The sequence below is a fragment of the Athene noctua genome, chromosome 5 (assembly GCF_965140245.1).
Source record: "Athene noctua chromosome 5, bAthNoc1.hap1.1, whole genome shotgun sequence".
NCBI lineage: Eukaryota > Metazoa > Chordata > Aves > Strigiformes > Strigidae > Athene > Athene noctua.
Window position 1 is genome coordinate 24,315,003 of NC_134041.1, and position 26,658 is coordinate 24,341,660.

The 26,658-nt window shown below is 42.0% G+C and overlaps 1 protein-coding gene across 4 annotated transcripts in view; it reads right to left on the reverse strand.

The window, feature by feature from the left end:
• Positions 1-8,995, reverse strand: part of VAV3 (vav guanine nucleotide exchange factor 3) — a 172,993-nt gene extending 163,998 nt beyond the window's left edge. For all 4 annotated transcript variants that reach the window (XM_074906706.1, XM_074906705.1, XM_074906704.1 and 1 more), the window contains exon 1: positions 8,745-8,995. In XM_074906706.1, the coding sequence (XP_074762807.1) occupies positions 8,745-8,948 (204 nt within the window). In that variant the 5' untranslated portion in view covers positions 8,949-8,995. The remainder of the gene's footprint in view (positions 1-8,744) is intronic.
• Between the last annotated feature and the right edge of the window lie 17,663 nt (positions 8,996-26,658).

Consider the following 26,658-nt stretch of genomic DNA (forward strand, 5'->3'; position numbering starts at 1 on the left):
GGATTTTGGAAATAGAAATAGTCTTGTTCTGCTAAGCTTTACCATTTAAAAATATACTTTTAAAAGAGCTTTATGTTTTTTTTCAGAAAACACTTGATTATAGCAACAACATCAAATATACATTTTGTTTCCTTCTGCAAGGCAATCATACAATATTCTCTATAACATTTAAAATAACCTTCAAGTGATTTTTAAAGGGATAAAGCTAGGAAAAAATAGGTAATGACAGATTAACTGAATCCCTACTAACCAATTATAAAATAAAATTCTGATTGAAAGTAAAGGCAATTTACAGGCCCAAAATATTTTGGATTTTAATACAAGAAAGCTGAACTTAATTTTCCAAGCAACATTAGTTCATACCTGTAGGTCTGCAAAAGCATTTTAAAAAATACATGAGGGGCTTTTATACAAATTGCTATGATACCACTACATCATGCAATTCATGACTAAGGCTTAATCTCCTGAATATACAAAGAATCAAATAGCCTATTAATAGTCCTTCAGTGTTTCATGTTACCAAGACATTCACTATCATCATTTAATACAGGATGAAAGAAAGGGTCATTGACAGATATTTTTCTAAAAGATATGTTCTTACTTGACAGTATGTTGAACTGGAGCCAACAGCATTCACCAAGCTTTGAGGGAACATCTTTCTCCCAAATATAAAAATTCAAAACCTTACTATAAAGATGTCAGTTCAGATTGTGTTTTACATATTGCCAGTCTTAGCAAACAGCTGGTATTTCACAATGCCTGAAGTCTTAAACTTGGCTTGTCAAAGCAAAATAAGAGGAAAGAAAAGGTAGCTCCATATGATGCCAAGTAAAGTGGAAAGTGCAGGGGGAAAAAAAAAAAAAAAAAACAGCTAATTTGACGAAGTACACACCCATTTGTACTTCTGTGTGAAACAATTTTTTAAACACTGAAATAATATAGTGTAAGGTAGTACAAAACATTGCTATGGAGTATTATGGAATAACATGAAAGTACTGCAATGCTGTTTTGGAGCAACAGAAACAAGACTAAAAAAGCTTTTTGATGGGGGGTTTTGTTTGGTTCAGTTTTTAAAGAACTAGAGATACAATTTTAGTATTGGGGAGACGAGTTCAAAAAACGACACCTCTATATGAAGTAAAACTTAAAGAAACTGTCAGTGACCTAATAAAATGATACATCTTCCTCCGTACTCAGAGATACCCACGCAACACAGGGCAGAAATCAGGACTTCCCCGCTTGAGACAGGCAGTGACGCACTCAGGTCTGGATGCGAGCTCCCCGCTCCCCTGGCACACAGCAGGTGCCAGAGGGAACACACTCCAGCAAGTCCCCTCTGCTCCTACAGGCACTTGTCCTGTCCCCATCTGGGTCAGCTGCTGGTCAGGGCGCCAACATCACATCAGCAGAAAGCCGTCTCTTTGACTGCCTGTCTGCCTCTCCTTTACCAATATCAAACTGTGTTCTGTAAGTCCTTCCTGACCACGGTTCCCACCAGCCTGCTAGCTGCTGCTCCCAGTTAACCCTCCTCCCCAGCACCCACACCAGTCAAGCTCAGGCTCCGCTACACCAGGGCCAGGAGCTGCCAGGTCCCCGCTGGCATGGCCCCAACTGATGCCCCACCACGCTCCCTGCAGGGTCCTCCCCCTCACCCCCTGCCCACCAGCAGCTGCCTTGTCTCTCGCCATGCAGCCCTTTCCCTCCTTACCTTCTATGATTTAATCTTTACACCTACAATTTAATCAGATCTTTTGACCTTCAAAGGAGAGGGGGAAAGGGATGTGGGCGAGAAATGCCAGATCCTCTCACTTTACTGGTGCACAAATTGTACCAACATATTGTACTAACCCATCCTGACGTGCAGTGCTGCAGCCTGGTAAATAACCTTCCGGACCTCACAGTCCTAAGGCAGTACATTATAACAGAGACTGGCATGCCACCATTAAATGGTAATGCCATTACCATTACAGAATAACAGTATATCCAAGACTGGTTTTCTGTACTTATCTCAGGATAAATCTTAAACAATTTTTCCTGTCCTCTCAAAATCCCCAAATGTCTTGCTTGCCGACACCCTTCAATCCAGTTTCCCAAATTTTCCTGACCGTTCTCTCTAGTTCAGTATTTGTTTCTTTTGATTGTTTCCTCCTATTTCTTGTATATCCTTTTGAATTATTTGTTTCTTTTCATAAGCAGTTCTTCAATTTGCCACTATCACAGGTCTTCCACCATTGTCAGACAAGGCTCAGAAAATAACTTGGCTTCTTCCACATGACACAGCAGCATACATGCCGTACACAGACATGAATTTAAATTATTCACTGCTGACACACACTATAGCCTCTGTGAGAAATCAGTGTGAATATTTTTCCTGTTAATGCATTAGACAGCTACCAGCACAATAAAATTTTGTGCAGGAGGGAACATTTGAGACAATTCTTGGCAAGATGCACATGCTGCATTTAATAACTGCATGATAAATACAGCGTGTAAAATAAGCTTTACAATACAGTACAACTGCAGTTTTCCCTTCCCCACAACCAAAAAGAATCAAAGTGAATCAATTAAGAAAAAAAAAATCCATCGGTTTTCGAACACTATTTTCTCCATCTTCTTAAGGTAAGAAGAATTACCTCAAAAAACTGGGTCACTACTTTTATGTCAGTTGCTTTTCTTAGCATAAACCATAGAGATCATATTAAGGTTTTGCTTTGAACAAATATTTATTCAAAATATTTTACCAAGTCCAACATGTATAAGATACGCATACATACACATAACATGCATATAGATAAATATGGTAAATACATCTTTGGATATATCTTATGGTCAATACAGTTTTCATTTAGATGAATCATGGAGCCAGCAAGTAAGCAAAGAGATCGAAAAAATATCTGAAAAGTTCAGAAAAAAAAATTAAATAATTACATTGAATACACACAGTCAGTTTTAAATAATTCCAAAAGATTGGGGTTTTTTGAATACATGTTTTCTTGCTACACACTTACAAAAATTGAACCAATTCCCAAACTCTTGTTCAAGACCAAAAAGTTTTGCAGTTTCTGAAAAACTGTACTGATACAAACATATCTTTGTGGTAATCAATAATTTAGCACCTAACATAAGAAGCAAACACAGAATAAGAGTTATGCTGCATGACAGTTATCTCAAAAATCTCTCTGCCCAAGGAAAAGAGTTTACTGATATCTCATGACTCTTCGGAAGGGCCACAAGCACCACTCCGAATCCCTTTTATTTTCTCATTTAGCTCATTTGGTCCCTCTTAAGTTCCCAGACCTAAATCACATCCTCATGCCCAGAGGTCACGGCACCCACTCACATCCCACCCTTGTAGATAACATGCAGAGTCAAGAGACTATTCCCATTACCTCCTTTGCGGAGCCACCTGGCACACCAAGTTTGATACCCTGACATTTGGCACACTCTCCTAGGCTAAAATTTGGAAGGAAAATCAAAAAAATCTAGCGGCATGGCTGCAGGGAGACACACATGGGGGAAAGCACAGGGAGGCACACCCACCTGCGGGAAGCTTGCAGAGGTGGGATACAGGCTCACTGAGTTAGGGGCAGGAGATCAGGGTTATCACTTATGGGGGATGGGGAAGCTCCAAGCCAAAGGCAGGATCAGAAGAAACAGAGGTATGTCTTCCGACACACCCACATCCTGCGGCTACCTGATACCACTGTAACCAAGAACAATAAACTCCTGCTCAAAAGCTCAGTTGCCACACCAAAATATAACATGGATGACAAAGATAATGAACTTCCTCTGGACTACATGGTCACACCAAAAAAAGTAACTCCTTAAAATTAGAAAACATTTGAACTTTTAATACAAAGTAAGAGTGGGGTTTTTATTAGAATAATAGGAAATAGTTATTTTTAATATTTAATCTATGTCAGCATCCCCTTTAGTAAACTCTCATGCCAGTATTGCATTAAGTGCAGTTTTCCTGTTTAGCAATCTCAAGTTAACTAAACGCCTTGCAAAACCATTTCAAAACTAGTTCGCAAAGTATTAAAGATAAGCATTAAACAGATGGCACTTTCTGCAAATCCATCATAATCCCTTGGTTTAGGTTTTATATTTCTGATGATAAATTATTTAAATTCTTGTATGATTATGATTAAACATTGGGATTAGTACTCTCTGTTATGGATCACTCCCATTTTTATTATTTTCACCAGCCTACATTAGCCAAGAGGCAGCATAGCATCTGAGGAAAGTGAATTGCTACAGTGAACAGCTCCCATGGAAGATGCAGATGCTGAGCTGCAGTGCTCCATCCTCCATCTCGCTGTCACCAGGCACCAGTGCCACAATTCAGGGGAAACCCTACAAGGCACTAGCATGCCAGTCACATCTCTGCATTTCATTTAGCACATTCCCGCTTCCAGCTCCATACCCAGTAGCTGCAAAGTTTAGTGATTCTTCACATGGTGCCTGCAATAAGCCTGCTTTCACAACACCAACTCTTAAGTCTGAATCAGACTCCCCTACAGTTAAGGCCAAAAGACATTATTTGAGACATCTTCCAAATTTCCTTTTCTGATGGCACATACACCAGTTGAAAACAACAACTAATGTTGCTAGCTTGTGGGAGTTCAAACAGCGAAATATTTTGGGGCCTTGACACAAGAGCTTCCTTGAACAGGAGAGCGCCAACACTCTCCTGTTCTCTTCAGTCACAAAGGAGAAAAAAAAACCCTGAACGTGAATGTCCCTGAACTCGAGAGTTGCTAAACTCATATGAAACCCATGTGTAACTTTTCACAGGGGACCTAGCACTGAGACATGCCAGCTTCTCAGACAGGAGCTAGGCAGCATTCAGCTGCCAACCCGGAGGTGGAAGATTCACTGGCAAAGAAACAACACTGCTTCTCCTTTATATATGCGAGGTTTATACTTTCACATCTGAGGCTTACTTTCTGGAAAGCTAACTGACTGAATCAGCTTCTGTTCTTCAAAGGACAACTTCCACTAACCAGATATAAATATTTTCATAAGCATACAGAAATGCAGACAAAAACATCCAGCATTCAAATAGCTTCTAAACCCAATGTTTTGCAACCTAAAACCACTGAGACATTTCTCTTACACAGGCACAGATATCTCCAAAAAGATGGTGGTGGGGGATGAATCCATGAATTTCAAATGCATAAAACAGCCCACCCACAAGAACAGCTGTGACACAAGGTGTGTGGCTGGTGGTGGGACAAAGGCATGCGGATCCCCATGATAGCCAGCCCATAAAAGACAACATACCCGCACGTGTTTGTGTTGCAATGCTGAGCATCACCAGCCTCAGTTTCTATTCCTGCCCCAAGAGGCGACAGCAGTCGGGTGCTTACAAAGCAAAGCAACAGTGCTGTTCTTTGACTGAACGAGACTCCAACAAAAAGCGGAACCTGACGCAGCTGCCTCAGTCACAATCCCTCTACACTTCTGATGTAGCTTTTAAGGGGTTACCAAGGTCTACTGAGCAAAGCTGATGAGCATCACTGACGTCTGTTCTGCCACGTTCATTCTGAAAAAATAAATATGTAATGAAATGGAAGAGACTTGACTCTCTTATGTCAGAGGCCTGACATCTACTCCCAGGTCTGCCTGAGGCACCATCTCTCACTTTCCTGTTCTTTGGTGCTGCTGCATTTATAACTAGCCCCCAAGACATGAAAACTTGATCTGTAGAGAAAGGCCTGACAAATGCCAACGGCAGTAAGAGACAAGGCTAAAATTACACAGTCTTCCTTCCATGAGGCCCATTTGTGAAGCCTTCATCCACCCTTCACGTTCTCCGTTTTTATTGCTCAAAAAACTGTGCGGTAAGAAATCCCTTGAGCCACTCTGATTTTGTGGCAGAAAACAACATCAGATCAGAGAGTATGGGAGATGCTGCTCAATTCTAGAAGATGACAGGTAAGGGCCACACGAGGTTCAAGCAGTTCAGCTGAGCAGTACAGACACAGCAGCATGTTTGGACTGACTGCACAGTCAGCAGCCAAGTCAACTTCCATCCTTAATGCCAACTCTGCTGTCACCCCATGCCTCCAATGTCTATAAATCACCACCCCATAAAGAAAAGGAGAGTTAGCTAGTGCTTCTACAAGACCCCAAGATCGTATGATGCAGCAAATGTCTTCATGTACTGACAAGTATTATTCTGAAAAAACTAAGAATTTAAGGCTCAACTCCAAGTAGATCGCACCAAATTAATAACCTTCAAGCCTCTGAGACTCCAGCATAAGTTACTGCTAAGTCCCCTTTACAGCATTAGCAACTACAAGCAACTTGCAGAATTTCAACCTACTACATTTTTAATAATTTCTGAAACTTTCACCGAGTGATCCTTTCCAGCAGAAAGTTATCTCCTCCAAGAGGCTTTTCATTAAACCCCACAGAACCTCACTAAGATGGCCAAACCTTGATCCCGCAAGAAAGCAAAGGTAACATTCCCAGTAAATTTAACGATGAGTTATCGAATATAGATTTTGATCCGGCAACAGTTTCTCTTATTTCAAAGGTGAAATCAGTATAAGGCAGACAGGCACCACCGGAGAGAGGGACAGGGGAGTGCAGGTTCCTCAGGTGTACAGCAGGCACACAGACAAGAAGGCAATTGTCACAGCTGTGAAACAATTCCAGTAGCTACATTATACAAAGTTCAGGTTCAAAATATGCCAAAATAACCCAAGATCTAAAATTATAATCCATAGTTCAAATGCATTTAGAGAAATAAATACTAATCTTGACTCCAAAACCTGCTCTACAAAAGAAGACAGCAGAGCATCTTGATACTTATTTTTAGTAGACTGAAGGAGACCACCATGGTTTTAATTCATCAAAAATAAATCTAAGTAATATTGGTCCAGACAAGCAGCATTAATCTCAAACAGAAGTTGATTCAACAAGTTAGCCATCCAGAAAATACTGTGTAATATCATGAGGACACCTTTCCAGTTCATTAAAAAAAGGGGAATCTGTTTCCATACTTTTTATCCATTTTAAGCAGGGCAAGAAACCATTTCCAACAATCGATATGCAACGTATTTATAGGTCTGCAAGCTAAACTGAAAAAGGGTCAGTTTGGAAGCAGTCAATCTAACTACAATGAAAATATAAACCGGGGCTCTGGTAGTTTAGCAAGTCCTGAAGTTCTCACAGAGTTTGAACAGTGCAGAGAGAGAACTTATCTGGATTTCTTCCACTCCGAGGAGCCCACCCTCTGCATCTCTCCACCACACAGATAAAGTATTGACTCCGCATACGAAATTCAAGCAGGCACTTGAGCTCTCAAGCACACGGGGATGGCTTTATACCATCCACATCTAATACAAGGGTTTGGGAGTTTTCATTCTCACTAGCTGAAACATACCTGATACTTTTTTCCCTTTTTTGCACTGCGGGCTTACAGAAAACGTCCCTTTGGTAGTATAATATAGCTGCTAAAAAGTAAATTTAAAGAGACAGACGACAACTGGCTTTGTGGACAAAGAACGTCCCTCCAAAAGTGCAATTCACTACTAATGCTTTTTGCCAGTGTTGTAAACATGAATGGCAATTTTTATTCCTGTAAATCTAACACAGAATCGGAACACTGAAACGTTACAAGGTCGTCATTTCTCAAAATTTTAAAACACACGAAAGGCTCAGAAGTTTAGCTTCCTTTCAGACATCTGCTTGGCTGCCACCGTCTGTGCGGAGGCATAGGTGTACGCGAAGCAGCGACAGGAAGTCATGTACATAGAGAGCCTCTGCTCACTGAATTATTAATATAATCTTATCTCGATATCTGACAGCAGCTTTATGAGGCACAGTAACAAAACATCAGTCCCAACTAAAAAAATGCACTTAAAAGGGGATGAATTTAAAATATCACTTCATTATCATTTAACCAAAATATCCATTTAAAAGGCTAATTATAAAAGGGTCTGCAGAAAAAAGGGCACTAAAACACAGGCCAGCAGCTATCAAGAATACGACTTCTCCTTACTAATCACTCTTTACCATTCAACTTCGCGGGGCGCGGAGAGAGGCGAGGGCCAGCTGGCAAGCCTTCCCACCGCTTCTCTCGGCCGCCACCCCCCGGGCTCCCCGCGGCCCCCGGCCCCTGCCCGCGCCCCGGGAGGCCGAGGCCGGCCCCGCTCCCCCCGCCTCGCGTGTCCAGGTAAGCCTCGGGAAACGCGCAGCAAGAGGCCAGTGTGCACCACAAACCGCTCCTACGAGGCGCTAAGGGCCACAGCAACGTTAAACTGCCGGCTCCGGCCCCGCTGCGGGGAACTCCGCCTCAGCACGGCCGCCCCGATGGGACGGGCCCGCCTGGCTCCCGGCGGGGGCTATGGCAGGCTCCCGCCCCGCCGCGGGCAGCGAGAGCCCACCCGGGGCTCTGAGAGCCGCCAGCCCGCAGCTCCGGCCGCACCCGCTCCCGCCGCCCGCGACGCGCTGAGCCCGCGGGACGCGCAGGGCAGGAGCCCGGCGGGGCGGGGGCCGCCCCGGGTCAGACCGGCCGCGGCTCACGCTCGCCGCTGCCACGGAGGTGGCCTGCGCCGGGCACGGAGGCTCCGGGCAACAACCGGCCGCCGCCGCCCCCAAGCGCCCGCACCCCGCGGCTCTCCCTCCGCGCCCGCGGGGCCGCTCCGCGCCGCCAGAAGCCGCAGACAAAGCGCGCGGAGACCCCGCGCGCAACGCGGCGCGGAGAGGCGCGGGCGGCTCCGCGGTCGCACCTGGGACATCTGCGGACGCAGGTTGATCTCCTTGAGGTTGATGGAGTGGCTGCGCAGGTTGTTGAGGAGCTGGCAGAGCAGGACACCGTCGCGCAGCGTCTGCGCCAGGTCGAAGACCTGGGCCGTGTCCCAGGTCACCCGGTGGTTGGGCGGCAGCACCTTGCAGCTGATCAGCCACTGCCCGCACTGCTTCCACGGCTCCATCCCTGCCACCGCGCCGCGATGCTGCGGCCGCGGCGGCCCCTGCTGCACCCTCCCGCCGCCGCCGCGGCCGGCCCGGCCCGCCCCGCCCCTGGGCCCGGCCCGGCCCACCCCTGGGCCCGCCCGCGGAGGCGGGGCCGCCCGCCCCCCGCCCGGCACGGCACCGCACCGGTCCCGCCTGCGGAGCGAGCGCGGGGGCAGCCCCGCCGCTCTCCCCTGGCGGGCCGGTCCCCGCCGGCGCTCCGCCCTTCTGCCCGCGCCGCGCACCCGGGCCGGGCTAAGCAGAGCTCCCGGGGACCGGCGCCTGGGCGGAACGGCCCGGCCTGGGCTGTGTTGGGGCTTCTACCCCTATTCTAAGGGAACAGCCGACCGCCCCGAGGTCAGAGCAGCAAACTGACGGGCATCATCAGAGAGCCCTCTCAACTCTTTCTGGAAATGATGGAGAAAGGATCGTGGCACAGCGTAGTTTCCCCTCCGTTCTCCCCTAAAATGCTAAACTAACCGACTTGAAACTTATTTGCACTTTAAGTCTGGAGAAAAAAAAAAGAAAAAAAAAAAAAAAGACAGAATGGCTTCCAACAGGCTTTCAGGCAACTTCACATAAAAAAATATTCAAGTGCTTTTAAGTTACTAAAAGTGATAGACTCCAAAAATAGACAGTACAAAGACCAGAGTTCACAATATCATCTGCATCTCAAAAGCGCTTTCCTTTGGATTCCTGAAGCAGTGCTGAAAACAGTTTCTCAAAAAAAAAAAAAAAAAAAAAGTCACTTAGAGAAAACAGGTTTTGTCGCCTTTTATTAAACTGTTCATTAAAAAAAAAAAAACAAACCCACAAACAGAAAGCACTTTTAAAGTACTACTAAAGGCTAATTTATGGGGGGAAAAAAAAACACAATCCAGGGTGAGGAAGCCTTCTAACAGAAAAAAACTAACATGACCATTCGAGAAGGACCACAACTATCCCTGGTTTTCACATCTGATAAAAACCTGACACTTACTGCTTTCTAAACTCAGAATAATCCCACAAATGCTTTTAATAATTTCTGAAAGAATGAATACAGAAGTTCTGGGAATTAGTTGCAGAAACTGAAGCCTAGCAAGTAATTTGCATATTTCTGTAAGCTTAAAATGCTGCTTCACTTTTTTATCTTTTTAAACAGGTGACATCTACTATTTCAAGCATTTTCCTGAGTAGACTGTCTTATTAACTTTGGATCACAAGCGCAGGGCTGCAGAACATGCCACGGGACAGCTCACCGCTTCACATTGCTGTCAGAAAAAAATAAGGATCCAGCTCCACCATCCATAATACCTGTGCCATCACCCAGCAGATGATGGGATGAGGTAGGTGTGCCTTACCACCTAACTAGAGGCACAAATGTTGCTCAAGGACATCTAGAAACAGCATTTGGTTCCATTCCTAAAGATGCACAGTCGCAAGCAGCCAGCTTGTTTTTCAAACCCCTGCTTGCATTAGCTCAGCTCACAAACTAAAGAGGCTTCCAGCTTTGCCCAAGCACAGAGGGAGCCCACAAAGGTGCTCTGTACAGGTCAGGCCTCTCAGAACAGGGACACATTTTAACAGAATATAAACTCCAATTAGCATCAAGTGATTTTGCATAAATAAAAAGATTCAAAGGGTGGGTGGTAGTGCAGCTGAGCTTGAACTCTTCAGAATAACTCTTACACAGGAGAGCATGAACACTGCTTCCCTCCCCACTCTCAGCAGGTCCCTCCTGCTCAGTGGGCAGCCCGTGTGGCCCCCATTTATCAGGAGAGATGTGAATTCTCTGTTTAACCACCTCAGCCCAAACACTTTGTTACCTGTAACAGGTGGCTCTGCCCAATCAGGGCAACACTTCGATTTTTTTTTTTATGACTGAGCAGCTGGAGGAGAGGGAACATAAACATGTCATCAAAGTATCAGACTGCCTACAACCAGGCAGAATTAGAGATAATTTAACTCCTAATTTAAATCAAAAGGGACTGATATTAACAGCATGCACTGTGATCATTTGGATATCGTCATCCATCAAAAATTAACATCAGAACAATTTGATCAAGAATACAGTAAAACACAGTCTCATAGTAACATTTTTTCTCTGTAACAAGTTAAACATGAAGTGATAAATGAATAAGAATTTGGTTGCACCCACAAGCTATCCACTCTCAGACTAGCAACAGCTCTAACACTGAAGCAAATGCAAAAGGCAGAAAAAAATAGATAAAAGAAACAGAAGAGCATCTGCACTACATTATCCACATCCCCACTTCAGCTGCCTCCAGCTAGGATCAGTGGTACAGCACCCTGAAAGCAACGTAAACTGTTGGGATGCCTTTGCAGAGATACAGAATAATTAGCACTGTTCTGATTCATAAACAGCAAAAACGGCACTTCAGGCTAGATGCTCAAACGGATCTAATCTTTTTACATGGTTTAATAGGAGCAATCCAACACCCCTTAATCCAAATTTTACATCCAAAGAATATGTATGCTTTAAAGGTAGCGGTTGGAATTCTAAATATCTGACAAACCTACACTGCAGTTTTAAATTATTTATTAGTCATAGGCTGTTATATTGCAATATAAGAACTAAATTTCATTCAAAACACATGGGTTTGTTCCTCTACTTATCTCATGTAATCAACCAAGCAACATTCCTCCAAATGGAGAAGAATCCATATATCCACATACATTCCAGAAAAAGAGCTCTCTACAAAGTGTTACATAGTGGAGAGAAGGGAAGGGGTGAATGGATTCATAGCCAAAAGTCATGGTCAGCACAGCCCTGCTAGAGCAGAAAGCTGACTGCTACTGAGGTTCAGGAATATCTGCACATTCACTTTCTTCCTCGCTTGCAGTACTCTTCACAACCTTCTTCAGCTTCCTACATTGTCCACAGTCATTTACTGGAAGGGGTTCAATTTTTCCCTCAATCCTAAATTTGTTTGTGTTCAAGAGCTACTTTTACATTGACTTATTTTTTGCAGTTAACAGATAGAATACCCAGAAAATCCTATAGCTCAAATATCAAGTGCGTTAAATGAACCAGCTGCTGAAGGCATACCACCCCTGTTGTTCTCCCATACTCCAAAAATTGCTTATAGATCTGCCTGGTTGGAGGACCTCTGGATTGAAAGAGGAGCTGATTTAAAAGTCACCTCAGTCCATCTCCTGCAGATTCACTAACATCGATTAACATTCATGAACCTGACAGCTAGATCTCAGTTTAGATTGCTCAAAAGATTCAATGTACGCACACATTTTTTTTTTTTAATGCATCATTAAGCCATCTGCTGAAACAGTTTTATCTTCAGACTTTTTATAAAGAAACCAGTAAAATTTTGGACATACATTGCCACTTTCAAAATACTGCAAAGCAGCAACATAAATTTAAAAAAAAAAAAAAAAAATCTATTAGGAGAACAGCAAGTCTGAATAATTGTTCACCAAAAGGCACCAAAATACAGCTTTTGCATGGTTTTTCTCTCCTTCCAGGAGACAACTGTCTCCTTACTGGAGACATCATCATAAATTTGTTTTCTTTACTCTTACACTGTGCTGCATCCTATGAAGGTGGCAATTTTCCAACTCTTTTCTTATTGCTTTATTTCAAAAAAGAAACTCAATTTGTTTTATAAGGGCACATTTGCAAGCTGAAATAATTATTTCCCACTGTCACACTTGCTGTGTTTAAATTACTTACATTGCTCAGGTTGGGAAAAATAAATAACATTTAAAAAATAATAAACCCACAGATGTAGACGCATTCTCTCTTTTTCAATTGCTCTTGCAGATATAATAATAGCGCCCATGAGCCCTAGGCTCGTGTGAGGTGCCAAAGATAACAAAATGGTAGATCTTGTCCCAAAGAGCACTGATGGCTCCACTTCCTTTTCCTGTTTATTCCCTTATTCACCAATGGGTTCATCAGTTCTGGCACTTAAAATTTGCCTGCCTTCTGACAATTGCACTCGATTTTTGAATGCTACAGGGAGAAAGCAGTGCAAGCCCAAGTGAAGAACTGCCCTCATTCGTAGGTACTAAAGGCCCGTGTCTTGGCTGAACCAGCCCTGAGCTTATGCTCAGTGTGTCTCAATTAGACCTACTTAATTATACCAGTAAGAACATTCAGTTACATTTGGTCTGCAAGTGAGCGGGAATATGCAGTGTTGTGTCTCAGCCATTTGTATCTTCCTCCGTTTGGAAATGCATTGGGCTACCATGGCTCCTGGCCAGAAGCCTCCCTTGAGCCACTCTCTTTTCAGCTGGATGGGAATAACAGGGAGGTGGCCGGAGTCCAGCATTTCTTAAGTAGTCTGCTTATCTTGTAGTAAAAGTAGATGAGGGTAAGATCACTGACCAGAATTCTTCAGTATTTTCTGTCTGCCACTGAAAATGAGTATCAGCGTGGATCAAGATCTCCCAGATCATCTGACTGTATCCTATAGCTATAGGCTCCAGTTTCAGAATTACTTCAGGAACTTTGTGGCAGAAAGTGAAAAAGCAATGCTACTTTTAATCGATTGCTTATTAATTATTTGTTAGTGTTACTGTGAAAAGTCTTATACTACAAATCAAACAGACTTTTAAAAATAAACATTCTAAAATAACAATCTTATCTGAATTTCAGCAAAGCATTACATTTTACTTTAAAAAACTATTTCAAGTTTGCATGGAAGAAGCCATAGACAAGTGACCTGAAATTTAAATGAAGCACTGAAACCAAAAGAAGAATGATAAAAAGTAAAAGAATAAGCTGGGAGGATGTAGGGAACTGAGTGGAACAGGACTTTGTATTAAATTTACTTTTCAATAGAGACCTGAAAGATGCAGACAGACAACATGATATATAAATGTATAGATAATTCTAAACTGAGAGGAACTCTAAATGCTAACACAACAAATTAACACCAAGATACTGTTTTCAGTACAAAATTGCCTGAATACATAAAATGCATGTGAAGGTTTGAAAAGCCTGTTCAGTGATGCTGCAAGGGAAGATCCATCTAGACCAGTCAATGTCAAAATAAGAAAATAAAGCAGTTGAGCGGTCTGCCTAGCTCTAACAAGTACCTACCAAATAATCATCTTAAGAGTTAACTTACTTCCCCTGCCAGAAATCTTCTTTTCACTGAAATCAACAGAAACTTGTCCCATTTCACTGGGTCCAGAATCCTATGTTGAATTCCTAAAATAGGATATCTGCTTGACAGAAAAGCTTCAGCTTTCTAAAAACCATTCATACGAAAGGAGTAAGCTGATGATGTGCCACCTGTTTGTGCTGAACAAAAAGGGAAGCAAGACTCAGCCAGCCAGTCAGCCTCTCGCCTCCTGCCAGCAGACAGCCATAGCATTTATGATAAGGAAAACATTTAAGGTCAGAAAAAGAAAGGAAATTTTCATGCACTGCTTTACACATTTTAACCAAAATATCAAAAAGATTGGTTTCTTGAAAATCCAAGCAACCTCAAAGAGTAAATAAAATCATAACCTTCATCATGTCTTAGGAGGTCCTCTTCAGTTTTCTCTAAGCAATATACCTGTTTCTTTCTCCTTTCCCCCAGTTCATCTCTATTTCTCATCTTCCATAGGTTGTTCTCAACAGTCTGATGATGATTTTAATGCAAAACCAGATCAGATGATAGAGTTACAGGATAGCAAAAACTCTCATCTTCACTCACACAAGACTGAAGGAAAGGAGGTGCTGACAAAAATAATTGTGGTCCCAGTTGACAAGAAAGCAATGTTTTTGTGAAAAGTCAAGGTATTCAAGTGCATGTAGATGCAAAGCTAGAAATTGGCACAAGTAAGGCCTAAAGCAGGAAAATCTGCTTTTCATAGTCTGTTTGGGACCCAGAAGCAAGAATCTAGAAAGATTTTCCTGCATTGTTGAAAGAGGGGATCAGTCGCTGAAAGTGTGACACTTGCAGAAAACAGTGTGCACTGGATGAGGTCTGAATATATGGAAAACCAGGAAAAAAGCTTCACATTAAAATAAAAAATCTTCACTCTACCTAAAGTTTAGAAAACTGAAAAGTACCATGTATGAAATATCTACTCAAACAGTGAAAGAATATCTGGAATAATGTTTATAACTCTATTACTAATAGAATATTTATTTCAAAATTAATAGTATTTTTCATATCCTAAAGGCAAAATTTACTACCAGTCTCTAGTCTCATGATGTATTAACTATTATCATAAATAGGGCAGTCACATATAACCTCTGAGACACTGTTCCAGTTTTCCACTTAGAATGTTAGATCTGTATTTACATACTTTTCTAAGTCTGGTAAATGAAAGCTTCCTTTTATGCTTACAAGTAAAAAATATTAATGATTTTTAACAACAAAACTTTCAAATTTTATTTTAGAGAACTCAGCAGGCAAAATATTTCAGCTTAAGAGAACTCAGCAGGCAGTGCAGCTTAATCTCTAATGTTACCCATACTTTTCTCTCCTTAAGAATAAAGAATATTAATATTTCAGAACATTCTGATACTTACTTTTTTTAAATTTTTCATAAGTGAGTGTACTTGAGTATTGCTTGTCTAACGAAGGTGGGCCAACACTAGACTGTGCATCAACAGAGGCTGAAGAGTGAGGGGGCTCTTTATTCAGTCCATTGGGATTTAATTTGCAGCAGCAGGGACAACACCACTAGATTAGGGCCTGAAAGTAATAGGGGCCATGAACCCTAGTCTTCAGTTCAGGAAAATAAGCCATCACAAGCACAGGACACAAATTTTCAGAACTGTCCTCGGAATATCGTGCACTTCCATTTCTGCAGGTTCAGTTTTAAACTTAGTGTGAGATCCCCCTCCCCTGGGTGCCAAGAACATTTCTTTTTTTCTGAAAGAAACTAGATCTCACCCCAAACCTTTCATTTTAATGCCTAGGACCCCCACTTCAGCTGAAGTCATTGGTATCTGTGGCTGCCAGTGACCTGGGTTATAAAGCTGTGTATCCAAATTAAAGACCCTGTTAAAATAATGACTAGTAGGGTCTCAAATCATACCACAGATCATTGACAGGCAAGACAATGACAGACAGAAATTATCTTCTAACTCAAAATGTCAAGTCCCACCGACTATGCTGATATCAAAACTTCCCAAATCCTGGTTGAGAAATATTATTGTTGAGATAAAACTATCTGAGGAAAACGATAATTTAGAAACTAAAATATTTATATTCAGATCTACCATATAGATTGTCAGAAATAAAATATGCTGCTCTCACTGTATCAGAAATAGTGGTAGGCATCTGCCAATTTAAGGCATTTGAGATTCACCCATACCATGAAAATAGGAAATGCCACACACGAGCGGTGCAACCTTCATTAGCTGTCCCCCTGCTTGCAGCAGTAGAAAGCTGACTTCGTAACATCTGAATAAAGACAAGAAGTTTCTCAGTGGTTCATTTAAAGGTATGTTACACCTTAAAAGGCAATAAACCTGCTAAGGTAACATTTATGGAGAAGACAGAAGTTGCTTTAATAGCAAGGTGCATTTACAGCTTAGTTTGATGTTCAGCTGAGATCAGAGTGGTCCATATGGCAAACCCAAGTTGTAACACTTTTTCACCCTCCCATCTTTTTTCTTACAAGACTATATTAGGACTAAAATGGAAGTGAATGTCCATTACTGGCTGCATAAATTCCAACAGCTACCTCTGGCTTATCTATAAACTTGTATTGTGCTCTGTGGGCCACCATCTCACCTATAGGAGAGTGAGGGATTCCCAGAGAACAGCTCACTAAAGAAATCAAAACAGCAGAGAAGAAATACTCTCCAACAGGATGCAGGTTATGTTGAAGGCACAAGGATAACATAAACACAACTTGCCTTAAAGAGCTTGCCAAGATAATATGAACTTCAGCCCAGTAAGGTTACTGTAAGCCAAAGATACGACCACCCAAAGACAGAAGTATAACAGATTTGTCTACTAAAAAGCTCATTTAGTACACAAAACTGAGAAAAAATGCATTGTCCAAGTACCACTTAACCTTCCTCCCATTTTTATTCTTCCATGTTTCCAGCAATCAGACATTCTTACATCACTACAACTTGTATACAAGGTTCAACCAGAGAAAACAAAGCTGAACATAAAACACTGCGTACCATACTAGAGCACTTCCCTTACTCTTTGTAGAAGGCTGCTTTACAAAACAGCCTTAGACACGATTTTAACAGCAACAAATACTTACATGATACCAAAAGGTTACATATCCAAATTAGATATACTGATGCAAATTATAAAGCAGTAAAAACATAACAGTAAGTAACAGAAATAGACAAGTATGATCAGCACAAATTGGTCCCCAGCAATGCCAGTCTGTCAGCATGAACTGCAGCAGAATCTGACCCTGCAATCACAAACAAGGTATTTTCCCTTGATCCAAGGGAGAGTTGTTCCTACTAATTCCTTTCTCAAATGACTGCAGCTATATTGCCTCATTTATTGGATTTACAAGTAGGATGTACAAATAAAGGCAGGCTAAATTACAGGGTTTGATTTGTTGGCTTTTACTTCCCTTTTTCTGAAGGAGGTACCAAAGGGCAGATGAAGCATGGGCAAGGGCCAGGCAAAGGTCTGGCAGCAGAGAAGCTGTGCTGGGATCCAGGACCTGGCACAGGAACCCAGTCTGAACAGGCAGGAGCACCAAGCACCAGGCTGACCACCAAGGAGCCCCCCAAGGGCATGCAGCAGCATCCTGCCATGACACAAGCCAGCCCCAAAAGCCAGTCTTTAGTCTCCTGGGATACTACTGGTGGCCAGGTGGCCCAGCCGGAGTTTAACCATTCAGGACGCCCTAACACCAAACCTCCTCAAACAGGAGTTATGGGGGCTCATGGAGGTGCCCGAGTGAACACAAATTAGGCTAAACTTGTCTGAAGGCTATTCTTCAATTTTTTCGAACTGCATAAAACTTTAAAATACCGTAAACAAAAGCAAGGCGTGTATATATAGAGAGGGGAAGACTTCACTGATCTCACACAAAGCTAGTAGTTGCACTAATCAAGGTGATGGGCAAGTCTTTACAAATTTGTCTGCCCTGCTAGTTTGTCAACATCATCTTCATATAGAAAGGAAGTTTGATTTTTTTTCTTCAAATAATTTTTGTGTTAGAAATGCAATTATGCAAGGATTTGTACTGATCCAGTACTATTAAGAATGAATACTGGTACTACACTGATAATCGATGCCTTGAACTTTTCCAGCTGTGACATTCCCGGCAGCAGGAGACAGCAGAAGTAAGGACAGCAATCACTTGGAGCTGTTGATTGCATGTGGTGCATATGCAAACAGCCTGCTATGAATCCTGAAAGACAGAAGCATGTTTCAACCACCTGGGTGGTGAAATGTGCTGTGTTTTAGAACAGCTGATAAGGTGCTACTCAGCTGCTGTTAAACTGGCTAAACACTGCCTTGCCTGGCAATTTCTGATGATGAGATCCCAACCTGTAGTTTAGAAACGCAGCCAGGTATGCAAGGGTGTGAGAAAGAACGTAGAATTTCACTGATCTGAGAGGAAAGGATATAAAATAAATGGACATGTACAATGGTAAGCTTACAGTGACATTTTCCACTGCAATTAAAAATTAAATAAATACTTTCAATAGTATGACCAGTCTAACACCATTTTCTCCAAAATTGGAGTGGAAAACATTGAGTTGTATAGATCTAAGTGAACAAGCTCACTTTCTGGATAGGAAAAACATCAGAAATGTCTGGCATGGCCTCTTTAAAACACCCCATTCGCCACTCCCAGGTGGAAGCTCTATGGCATGGCCGTGGCCACCGGCCCACATACCTGCAGCAGACTGGAGCCACCGCCACACAGGGACATGGCTCCTTGCTGCCAGCTCCGCCAGCTCCAGGTCACCAGTCAACCAGCACAAACCTTTAGGGAGAGAGTTTAGCAGATGTCAGCCTCCAGCTGCCCAGGATTGTATTCTGAAGACAGTCATGTCCGTGTCTTGGCTGCACGCTGCAGGATGGTATTTGGAGGGATGAAGGATTAGCTGACTGCAGAGCCAGAGTGGCCTTTTCGATGTCGCATTTCTCAACAGTGAACACTCAAAAAATTTAGGACTGAAGAGGCTGGTAGTCCTCTGCTGCAACAGTCACTGTACAAAAGGACCGAATTTCTGTTTAATTTAGTAGACTTCTAAAATACTTATTGCAAATAAGAAGTGTCTGTTTAAATTCATGTTGGAATTCCAGTGCACATGAAAGCAAATGTTTGAATTTTCTTCCCATTTTCAGGATAAGCTGCCCCTGGAGTTTAGCCATAAATCTCAGTTCACCCCCAGCAACCTCACCCAGCACGTGTGGTTTTTGTAAAGCTTGAGGTTGGGGTTTTTTTCATAGGATGGGGTGGGAAGCCTGGGGGTGAACACCCAGAAAAATTCATTCAAGTGACACCTTCAAAGCCAGGCAGTTAGGTGGCTGGCTGCTCGGCCATGTAATTGTGTTGTGTTCAGGGCCCACTGCTAATAATCCCTCTGTATGCGTTAAGGGCACTTCTAGATACTGAGAAAAATTAATCCCTGGTGAAAAGTGCTAATTTCAATAGGGTTATACTAGGCATGAATTTGAGTCACTATGTCCATTTAAAATGAGCCTATTGGGATTAGTTACAGGAATGCAGTTAAGCTCAGATATAACAGTTGGCAAGATCAAGGCCACTGCTGGATCACAGTTACAACTGAGAAAAATAAATGTACTAACCAGCTGTCAATCAAACATATGAAACTGAATAGCAATTATAAGTATTAGCTATTTGTAACAGCATGCTCATACTTGGACCTTAGATACCTTAAACAATCTGGAAGCTCAGCATAATGATTACTCTAAAAGGGGAAAAAACAAACATGTTGATAATAGTTGTTATGAGACAATAACGTTTTAAGCAGATGGTAAAAAGTGTCAGTTTGAGGCAAAATACAGATCTCCCTTCCTTTGAATAATTAATGAAAAACTCCTTCCCCATTATAGCCATTGTAACTCTGTGACTGTTTGAATAGTCTCCATTTAATAAGGCCTTGTGTATATAAACTCGTCACCTCTTACAATCAGACTTTTTTTCCAGGGCTGATTTCTGTTGTGCTCTCTCCCTCTCTTGATTCCTTTCCACAGGACAAATTCTGTTGTGCCTAATCAAGCAGAGCTTCCAGTGAAAGCAATCAAGGCAGTTTGATTTAGCAGTGCAGCCTTTATTAGCGAAATCCTGACTCCACTGAAGTTGGTTGGAGCACTGACATTGACTTCAGCGATGCAGACATGCCATATCCTGAGTTGTCCCTTTTAATTGGATCATATCCTCCTGCTGGTTTACACCAAGACAAATGGGAGTTTTCTCAGAAATAATTTTATTTTCAGGTATTGTAATACATTAATTGGAAATGTTCAAATACACCTGAACTAAAAAAAAAAATCATGCAACCATTTAAGGGATATTATTCTCACATTTATGTTTCCTTATCATACCAACTGCCATGAACTACTGCCTCTACGTTCTTGCATGCATTTCCTAACAGAGTGAGGATCTGGGCGCCTAAGAAGACAGAAAAAAAAGAAAGTGAGATAAAAAAGGACTTTCCGAAAAATGAGAGGAACAGAAGGAGATCAGAGATAAACACAACTTATGCTCTAACTTATCACAATATAACTGCTCTAATTTATCACAGGCTGAAAGACACCAATCTGGACAAATTATGGGGCAGGTCATGAAGGGGCATTGGAATGCCTGGCAGCAGTGCAGGCAGCAAGCAGAGCCTAATTAGCAGGGGGCAATCAGAAAGGATTACCTCCAGGGGAAAGCATTACCTCCAAGGGAAAAGCTGCTACTTCATACTTTCTCTTAACACGTGCATTTAGCTATGGTATTTGTCACAAAGTATTGAGTTTTGTCCAACCCCAGTACCAGTAGAAACTCAGAGCAGTTGTTAAATTCTCTGTGTGCTCAGATATTCATGACTCAAAAGTCACCTCTGTCTCCACAGGCAGGGAAGGCAAACCCACAGAGCTATGCTTGCAGAGCCTCTCTGATACCTTTTGGTCTGATACCTCTCAGTCTCCATCGCTGCCAAGGCTTGCATTTCTGTCAGCTACAGCCCTCAGGATCTCGGGCAATCTAGCTGGTTTTTGGTAAAAGATAATATTCATGATGGGTGAGGACTGCTCACGTTTCTTTACCACAGGTGAGCTGGTTTTGATGCAGTTACTGTTTTTTTTAAAACAGGGTACTATTGCTTTTCATCACCAGTGAGTGATGGCTGTGGTAGCATCATTTACAGTGTCAGATCAATGCAAAAATGGAAAAGAAGGTGACAGCCATTATCATTCACTTCTTGTGACTTTGCAGGACTACGTGCAGTCCTGCACAATTTAGCAGTGTAGCCCAGGATACTACATTAAGCTCATGCTCTTGCTGCATTAAAGGTTTGTAATCAAAGAAACAGAGGTTAAATTCACTCATGTTCATGCAGGGTGAGCAGATAGAAACTGGACCTCTCTCTCTGCTGCCTCAGCTCTTCAGCAAAACCCCTAAGTCCTGGGGCACTACAGGCACAGGAGAGCAGCCACTTCACTGGAGCTCACCAGCAGAACCGCACAGATCACTGGATCATAGCAATAAACATTCATTCACCTTAGCTTCTGCAACTAATGACAAAGCGTGGTTTCACATCAGTGGGCATCTCATTCAGTCCATGCACACAAATGCCTTTCACTAATGCAAAAATGTAACATGGAAATGTAAGCGTTAAACATACTAAATTTCTTTCTATTAGCTCATGCAAACCAGATCCTGCCTGAAATTAAATCTTATATCTTCTCTTGGAGACTGCATGCTAGCAGATTTCTTTACATAATATTCACAGCTTGCCTTCAAACGTGTGCTGCATAAATAGCTCAGGGAAGGGAAACAAACTCAAAGCCACACTTGTAAATTATTTGATCATGCTATTCAGTGTTTGCCAAACTCCCTCATCTTCTACAGAAAAAAATGAGGTTTCCTGATGCCCTACAATCACAGAGAATTCTTTCCAGAGAAATCCCAAAGCTGACAATCCGCATTCCCTTGCAAGGCCCAACCAGGCGAACAAAAGACATCTAATACAGGTGACTCTGAACAATGCAAAATCACATAGCTGTGTCAGTCTCAGGGAAGTACCAGGGTATTTCTTATAGGCTGACTGCCTCCAACTTTCTAAGCAGAAAAAGCATCTGATGTAATGTTGCCACAACTTTATAGAAGTAAGACATGTTATTTAAAGCCTGTGTTTTTAAATGTAAGGTTTTCCTTGGCAGGATGTCTGCTGCACATTGCCTGGAGGCTCCCACACCATTCCTGGGATAGGCATGGCCAGCCAGACCCTACATGCCAGGGATAAACAAATTTGCTAGATACTAAGTCAAGACAAGTGTTCCTCAAGACCAAGCTGCAGAGGCAAAAATTGCACCAGGAACTAACCTGGTCCCTATGTACCGCACTTCAGGTGTGAGTTTGCAATAACCCTGGCTTTCATCCCACAAGCTCACAGCAAGGCTTCTTCAGCATTACAGGATTGTCACAGGAAACAGTTTCACTTATGAAAAAAAGTTCATATTGAAAATAATAAGATTATTTGAATCCTTGCAGTGATCCCATTTTATGTTGAAGAGTATATAAGTACAAGGTGCTACCTAACTCTCAGTGAAATGTGTGTTGTCATGAAGTCAATGCTCAGTGATCAACGATCTTACTTTGGTACTATTGACACAGCAGATGACAACCACCAGGTATTTATTTAAAAATAAAAGAGTGAAGACAAATCCAGGACTTTTCAAAAATCAAAAGGCACAGAAACCTCTGGAAATGGCTGTGGAGGAGGAAGCCTTTCAAGTGCCATGCAAGTGTAACTCCATTCAAGTAGAATTCCATTTGGATAGTCATAAACTAAAATAATTTAATAAGAAGTAAATAAATGAAAATTGAAAATATTTAAATGCAGTGCCAGGCAATGAGCTAAGAGATAAGGGTTTGTCCATTATCTGTTAGGGCACAGGCAGTTTTTACTTGTGTATGACAGCATGCTTCCTCAGCTGAATTTGCAGTGAAGCCAGGAATGTTTTTGTCCTTTTGCACGTGAGCTGACTGCATCTTTGATGGGAGCTGACTGCATCTTTGATGCATTATCTGCCTGAAGCATGAGTGACGACCTATTTCCAACCCTTGCTCATTGTGTGTATTTGGTACCTTCCGGGCATTATTCAGCCCTGCCAAGTATAATGTTGGGTATTAAACACATATCACTTCCCTTTTCTTGGTGCTATCTTCAGCTTTAAAAATCCATTGATTCAACAGGAACAACAATAACAAACTCAGGTAATAACCTGCAACCAAATGTTGCAGACAACAACAAACTTCACATGAAATTTTCAGCTACAGTGCTTGGGGTTGCTCAGGGAGACTACAGCTAAAATCTGCCCTTTCTCCCTGTTGACCACACAGAGTTTTAAAGTGCTGTTCAAAAAGACAAGTGGGTTTTTTTAATCTACTCTTATTTGCCAAAGATAGTTAATGTTTCAAAGAAAGAGCTAGAAATTCTCAGGATAATTTAATTCCTGTGCCTTCTGACCCCAGAAGCTCACCCCTCTGGGTACCACTGGACACCTCACAGGCTGTCGATGCAGAATGGGTGTACACAGCCTCAGCATGAGCAGACAGCTACACAGAACGCACATCGGCAGAGAATCAGCTTCTCTAACAGAGAAGTGCTTGAAACATTAGAAATCAAAGGTTCTTGTTTTCAATTTAGGGAGATAATTATTTTTACTGTCATTGTGAGTTTTTTATGATATTTAAATTAATCTATTGATGAAGATAAAAGAAGTGCTTCTTGGGAGATACCAGCTCTTACTTTATGTTAATTATCATCAGAAACTGTAAGAATAAGGGATGGCAGGTATGACTACAAAGGAAATGAGTGTTACATTTGTATATTTTCCACAGAGAAATAACCTAGGAGTCTGCAGCAGATGAAGAGAGGCACAATGCTATTTCATCAGATATTGTAATTATTTTTCTAGCTAAAATTCTTCCCAGTCCAGTATATTATGGTAGATGAGTGTAAAAATAATCAGTTTACCATTTTATACTGCACTGTTTTCCTTTTACTGACTCACACCTTATCATATTTACAAACAGACATTATACTTTGAATCTCTTGGGGTGGATGTAAAGGATGAAGAAGTGACAACTTGGGAATGTGTTTATTAACCAGTGTGAAACATCTGCTTCTCTCTTTCAACACATGCTTTACCTATTCACAGGAGAGACAGATTTATATTTTTATATTTACTTCATATTTAGACCCACCAAACTATTACAATTATTAATGCAATTATGACATAAACTGTAGTGCAAGGATGGAGCAGTTTCCTTAACCACCAAGGTATCTGGTGTCTCTTAAACCCTGTATGTTTGATGTCTCCAGAGCATGTTTGCATGCCTCGCTATCTCAGCCAGCAGATACCTGGATAGCAATTTTCTTTCTACCTCAAAGAAATTCTAGTTATTAAAAAGTTGTTAGTCCTATGTGTGGAAATCCTGACTATTTATCAAATGCTATAAAGACTGTGGTGCTTTCCACAAATTGGTACTGTCCCTGTACAAACATGCTGGCAAACACAAACAGCGTATGTGAGTGCTTAACTTCAAGGGCAGCAGCAACCCTGCTCTGTACCGTGACTTTAGCAAAACTCTCTTAAACATTATTAGACTTTGAGCTCTGAGGGCTCCTTTTACTCATCTGCCCAGTGACTGTACATAGATGCTTAACCTTTTTTGGCTGAGCCAGCTTACAGAGATTTGCTTTTATCACTGACAAGAATGGAAGCTTAATATTATTAATATCAGTTCAAGACAACACAGTGCATGGAAGGAAGGAGAACTAGAACTTGTTACTTGAATTATTTTCATTGATCATCACATAACTTTCCACAGCAATGATATAATGTCATGATGCTATAACACAGCAACAAGTCTGTTTTCAATACCTTCTTTGATTCCCAACCTTCAGATTCATTATGGATGACAGTACAGAAATTCCTTCAGTCCTGGTATTAGACATAATAAAAATTTCGACCATAGAAATGCCACTCACACATCTTTCACCAATGAAAAAAGCCATCACGTGAGCCTCAGACTGGTGCAGCTCCTGCCTTCACCCAGGGCATGAGGCTGGCACACAGCGCTGGTCCGTGCAGCTCACCATAAGACAAGGGGACAACGCAGCTCTGCTGCTGAACAGTTTGGCGTGGCTATGCCATTTCTCATGCAGGCAGCACGGATCTCCTGGCAGGATCAATAGCAAGAGCAGCACTGCACGTCTGCATAAGCTCATAATAGGCATTTGAATTGTTGTCCTGCTCCTAACAAGCGGTTACATAGCAATACCTGCCTGTGGTCTAGCTGTACTGCTCACTTTGGTGAACAAAAATAAACACAAAACTCCCACATTTTTTCTTATACTAACTCTGAGAAATAGATAGCTAGGGTTAAAGGGTCTCTAGAGTTTGACAGTAGGTAAACAAAAACAACCAAACAAAAGGTAGCATGTGTAAAACTAATAAAAAAGACAAGCTAAAAGCACATTCACTAATAATTTCTTACAGTAAAGAAACCCTTTCTTTTCATTCATGAAATAACATGAATTTAAATTTGAGGAAGCGACCATCTTCTAATAGACAGATTGCATATTTAGGACTTAAAACAGTTTGATAGTTAAAATCATGCTAAAATTGTTGGGGAATGTAAATCCTTGTTTAATTGACACTGCGTGAGCTGCCAGGAATAATTAATAAGGCTAAATTTAAACTTCTCTGGCAGTATTTCCCTTTCAGATGCAGATCATTTTGGCCAAAGCCCAGGCAATCTAAGCAGGTCCATTTTTCCAGTGCTGCTAGGGAGGACCAGAGCTGGGGGAGAGGTGAGCTGGGTTTTTTTCTTCAGAAGAACTGCAACCATTTTGTGTACAAGGGTGCTGAAAAGTAACTCCTCTGCTATAAGGTGCTGTTTCAGGCTGAAAACTTTTCAGCCCAGCTGCAAACCGGTGAAACCAGATGAAACCGAACAGGCAGGTTTACTGTTCTCTGTTGTGCTTTGGTGTGTGAGCTCTTGTTGAACTCGTGCGTTCAGTTCAGGAAGGAAAGAAAACCCAGACACCACACAGGCGAGAGATGGAGGGTAAGCGGTGTTACCCTGCTTTGGGTGCAAGGGAACTTGGTTTTGTGAGATGCAAAGAGGCGAGTGACCTTTCTAGCCCCAGCCCAAAGGTCTGTCTCGCTCAGTTTCCTGTCTCTTACAGCCACACAGGGGAAAGAGCAGAAGAAACGAGTACAAACTTGTTATCCCTAACTTCATTTTAACACCCTCCTCCCAATGCTTTTCCTGTGAGAAGTTCAGGTATCCAGAATAATACTGTTGTATTAAGAAATGAGAAACAAACTGTTGAAAAGGCACTAGGATCCAGGCAATCTAACCTGATGCCTTATGCTGATAAATATAGCTGCCCCTACCAAAATCTCTCTGAGATGCTGGCTTCAGCTGCTGAAGTGCGATTAGTGCATTCCTAAATCTGAAGGCAAATCAGGCTGCCAGTGGGACATGAACATGGCAATCCAGATAGCTCAGCAGCAGCTTCAAGCACAGCAGCAT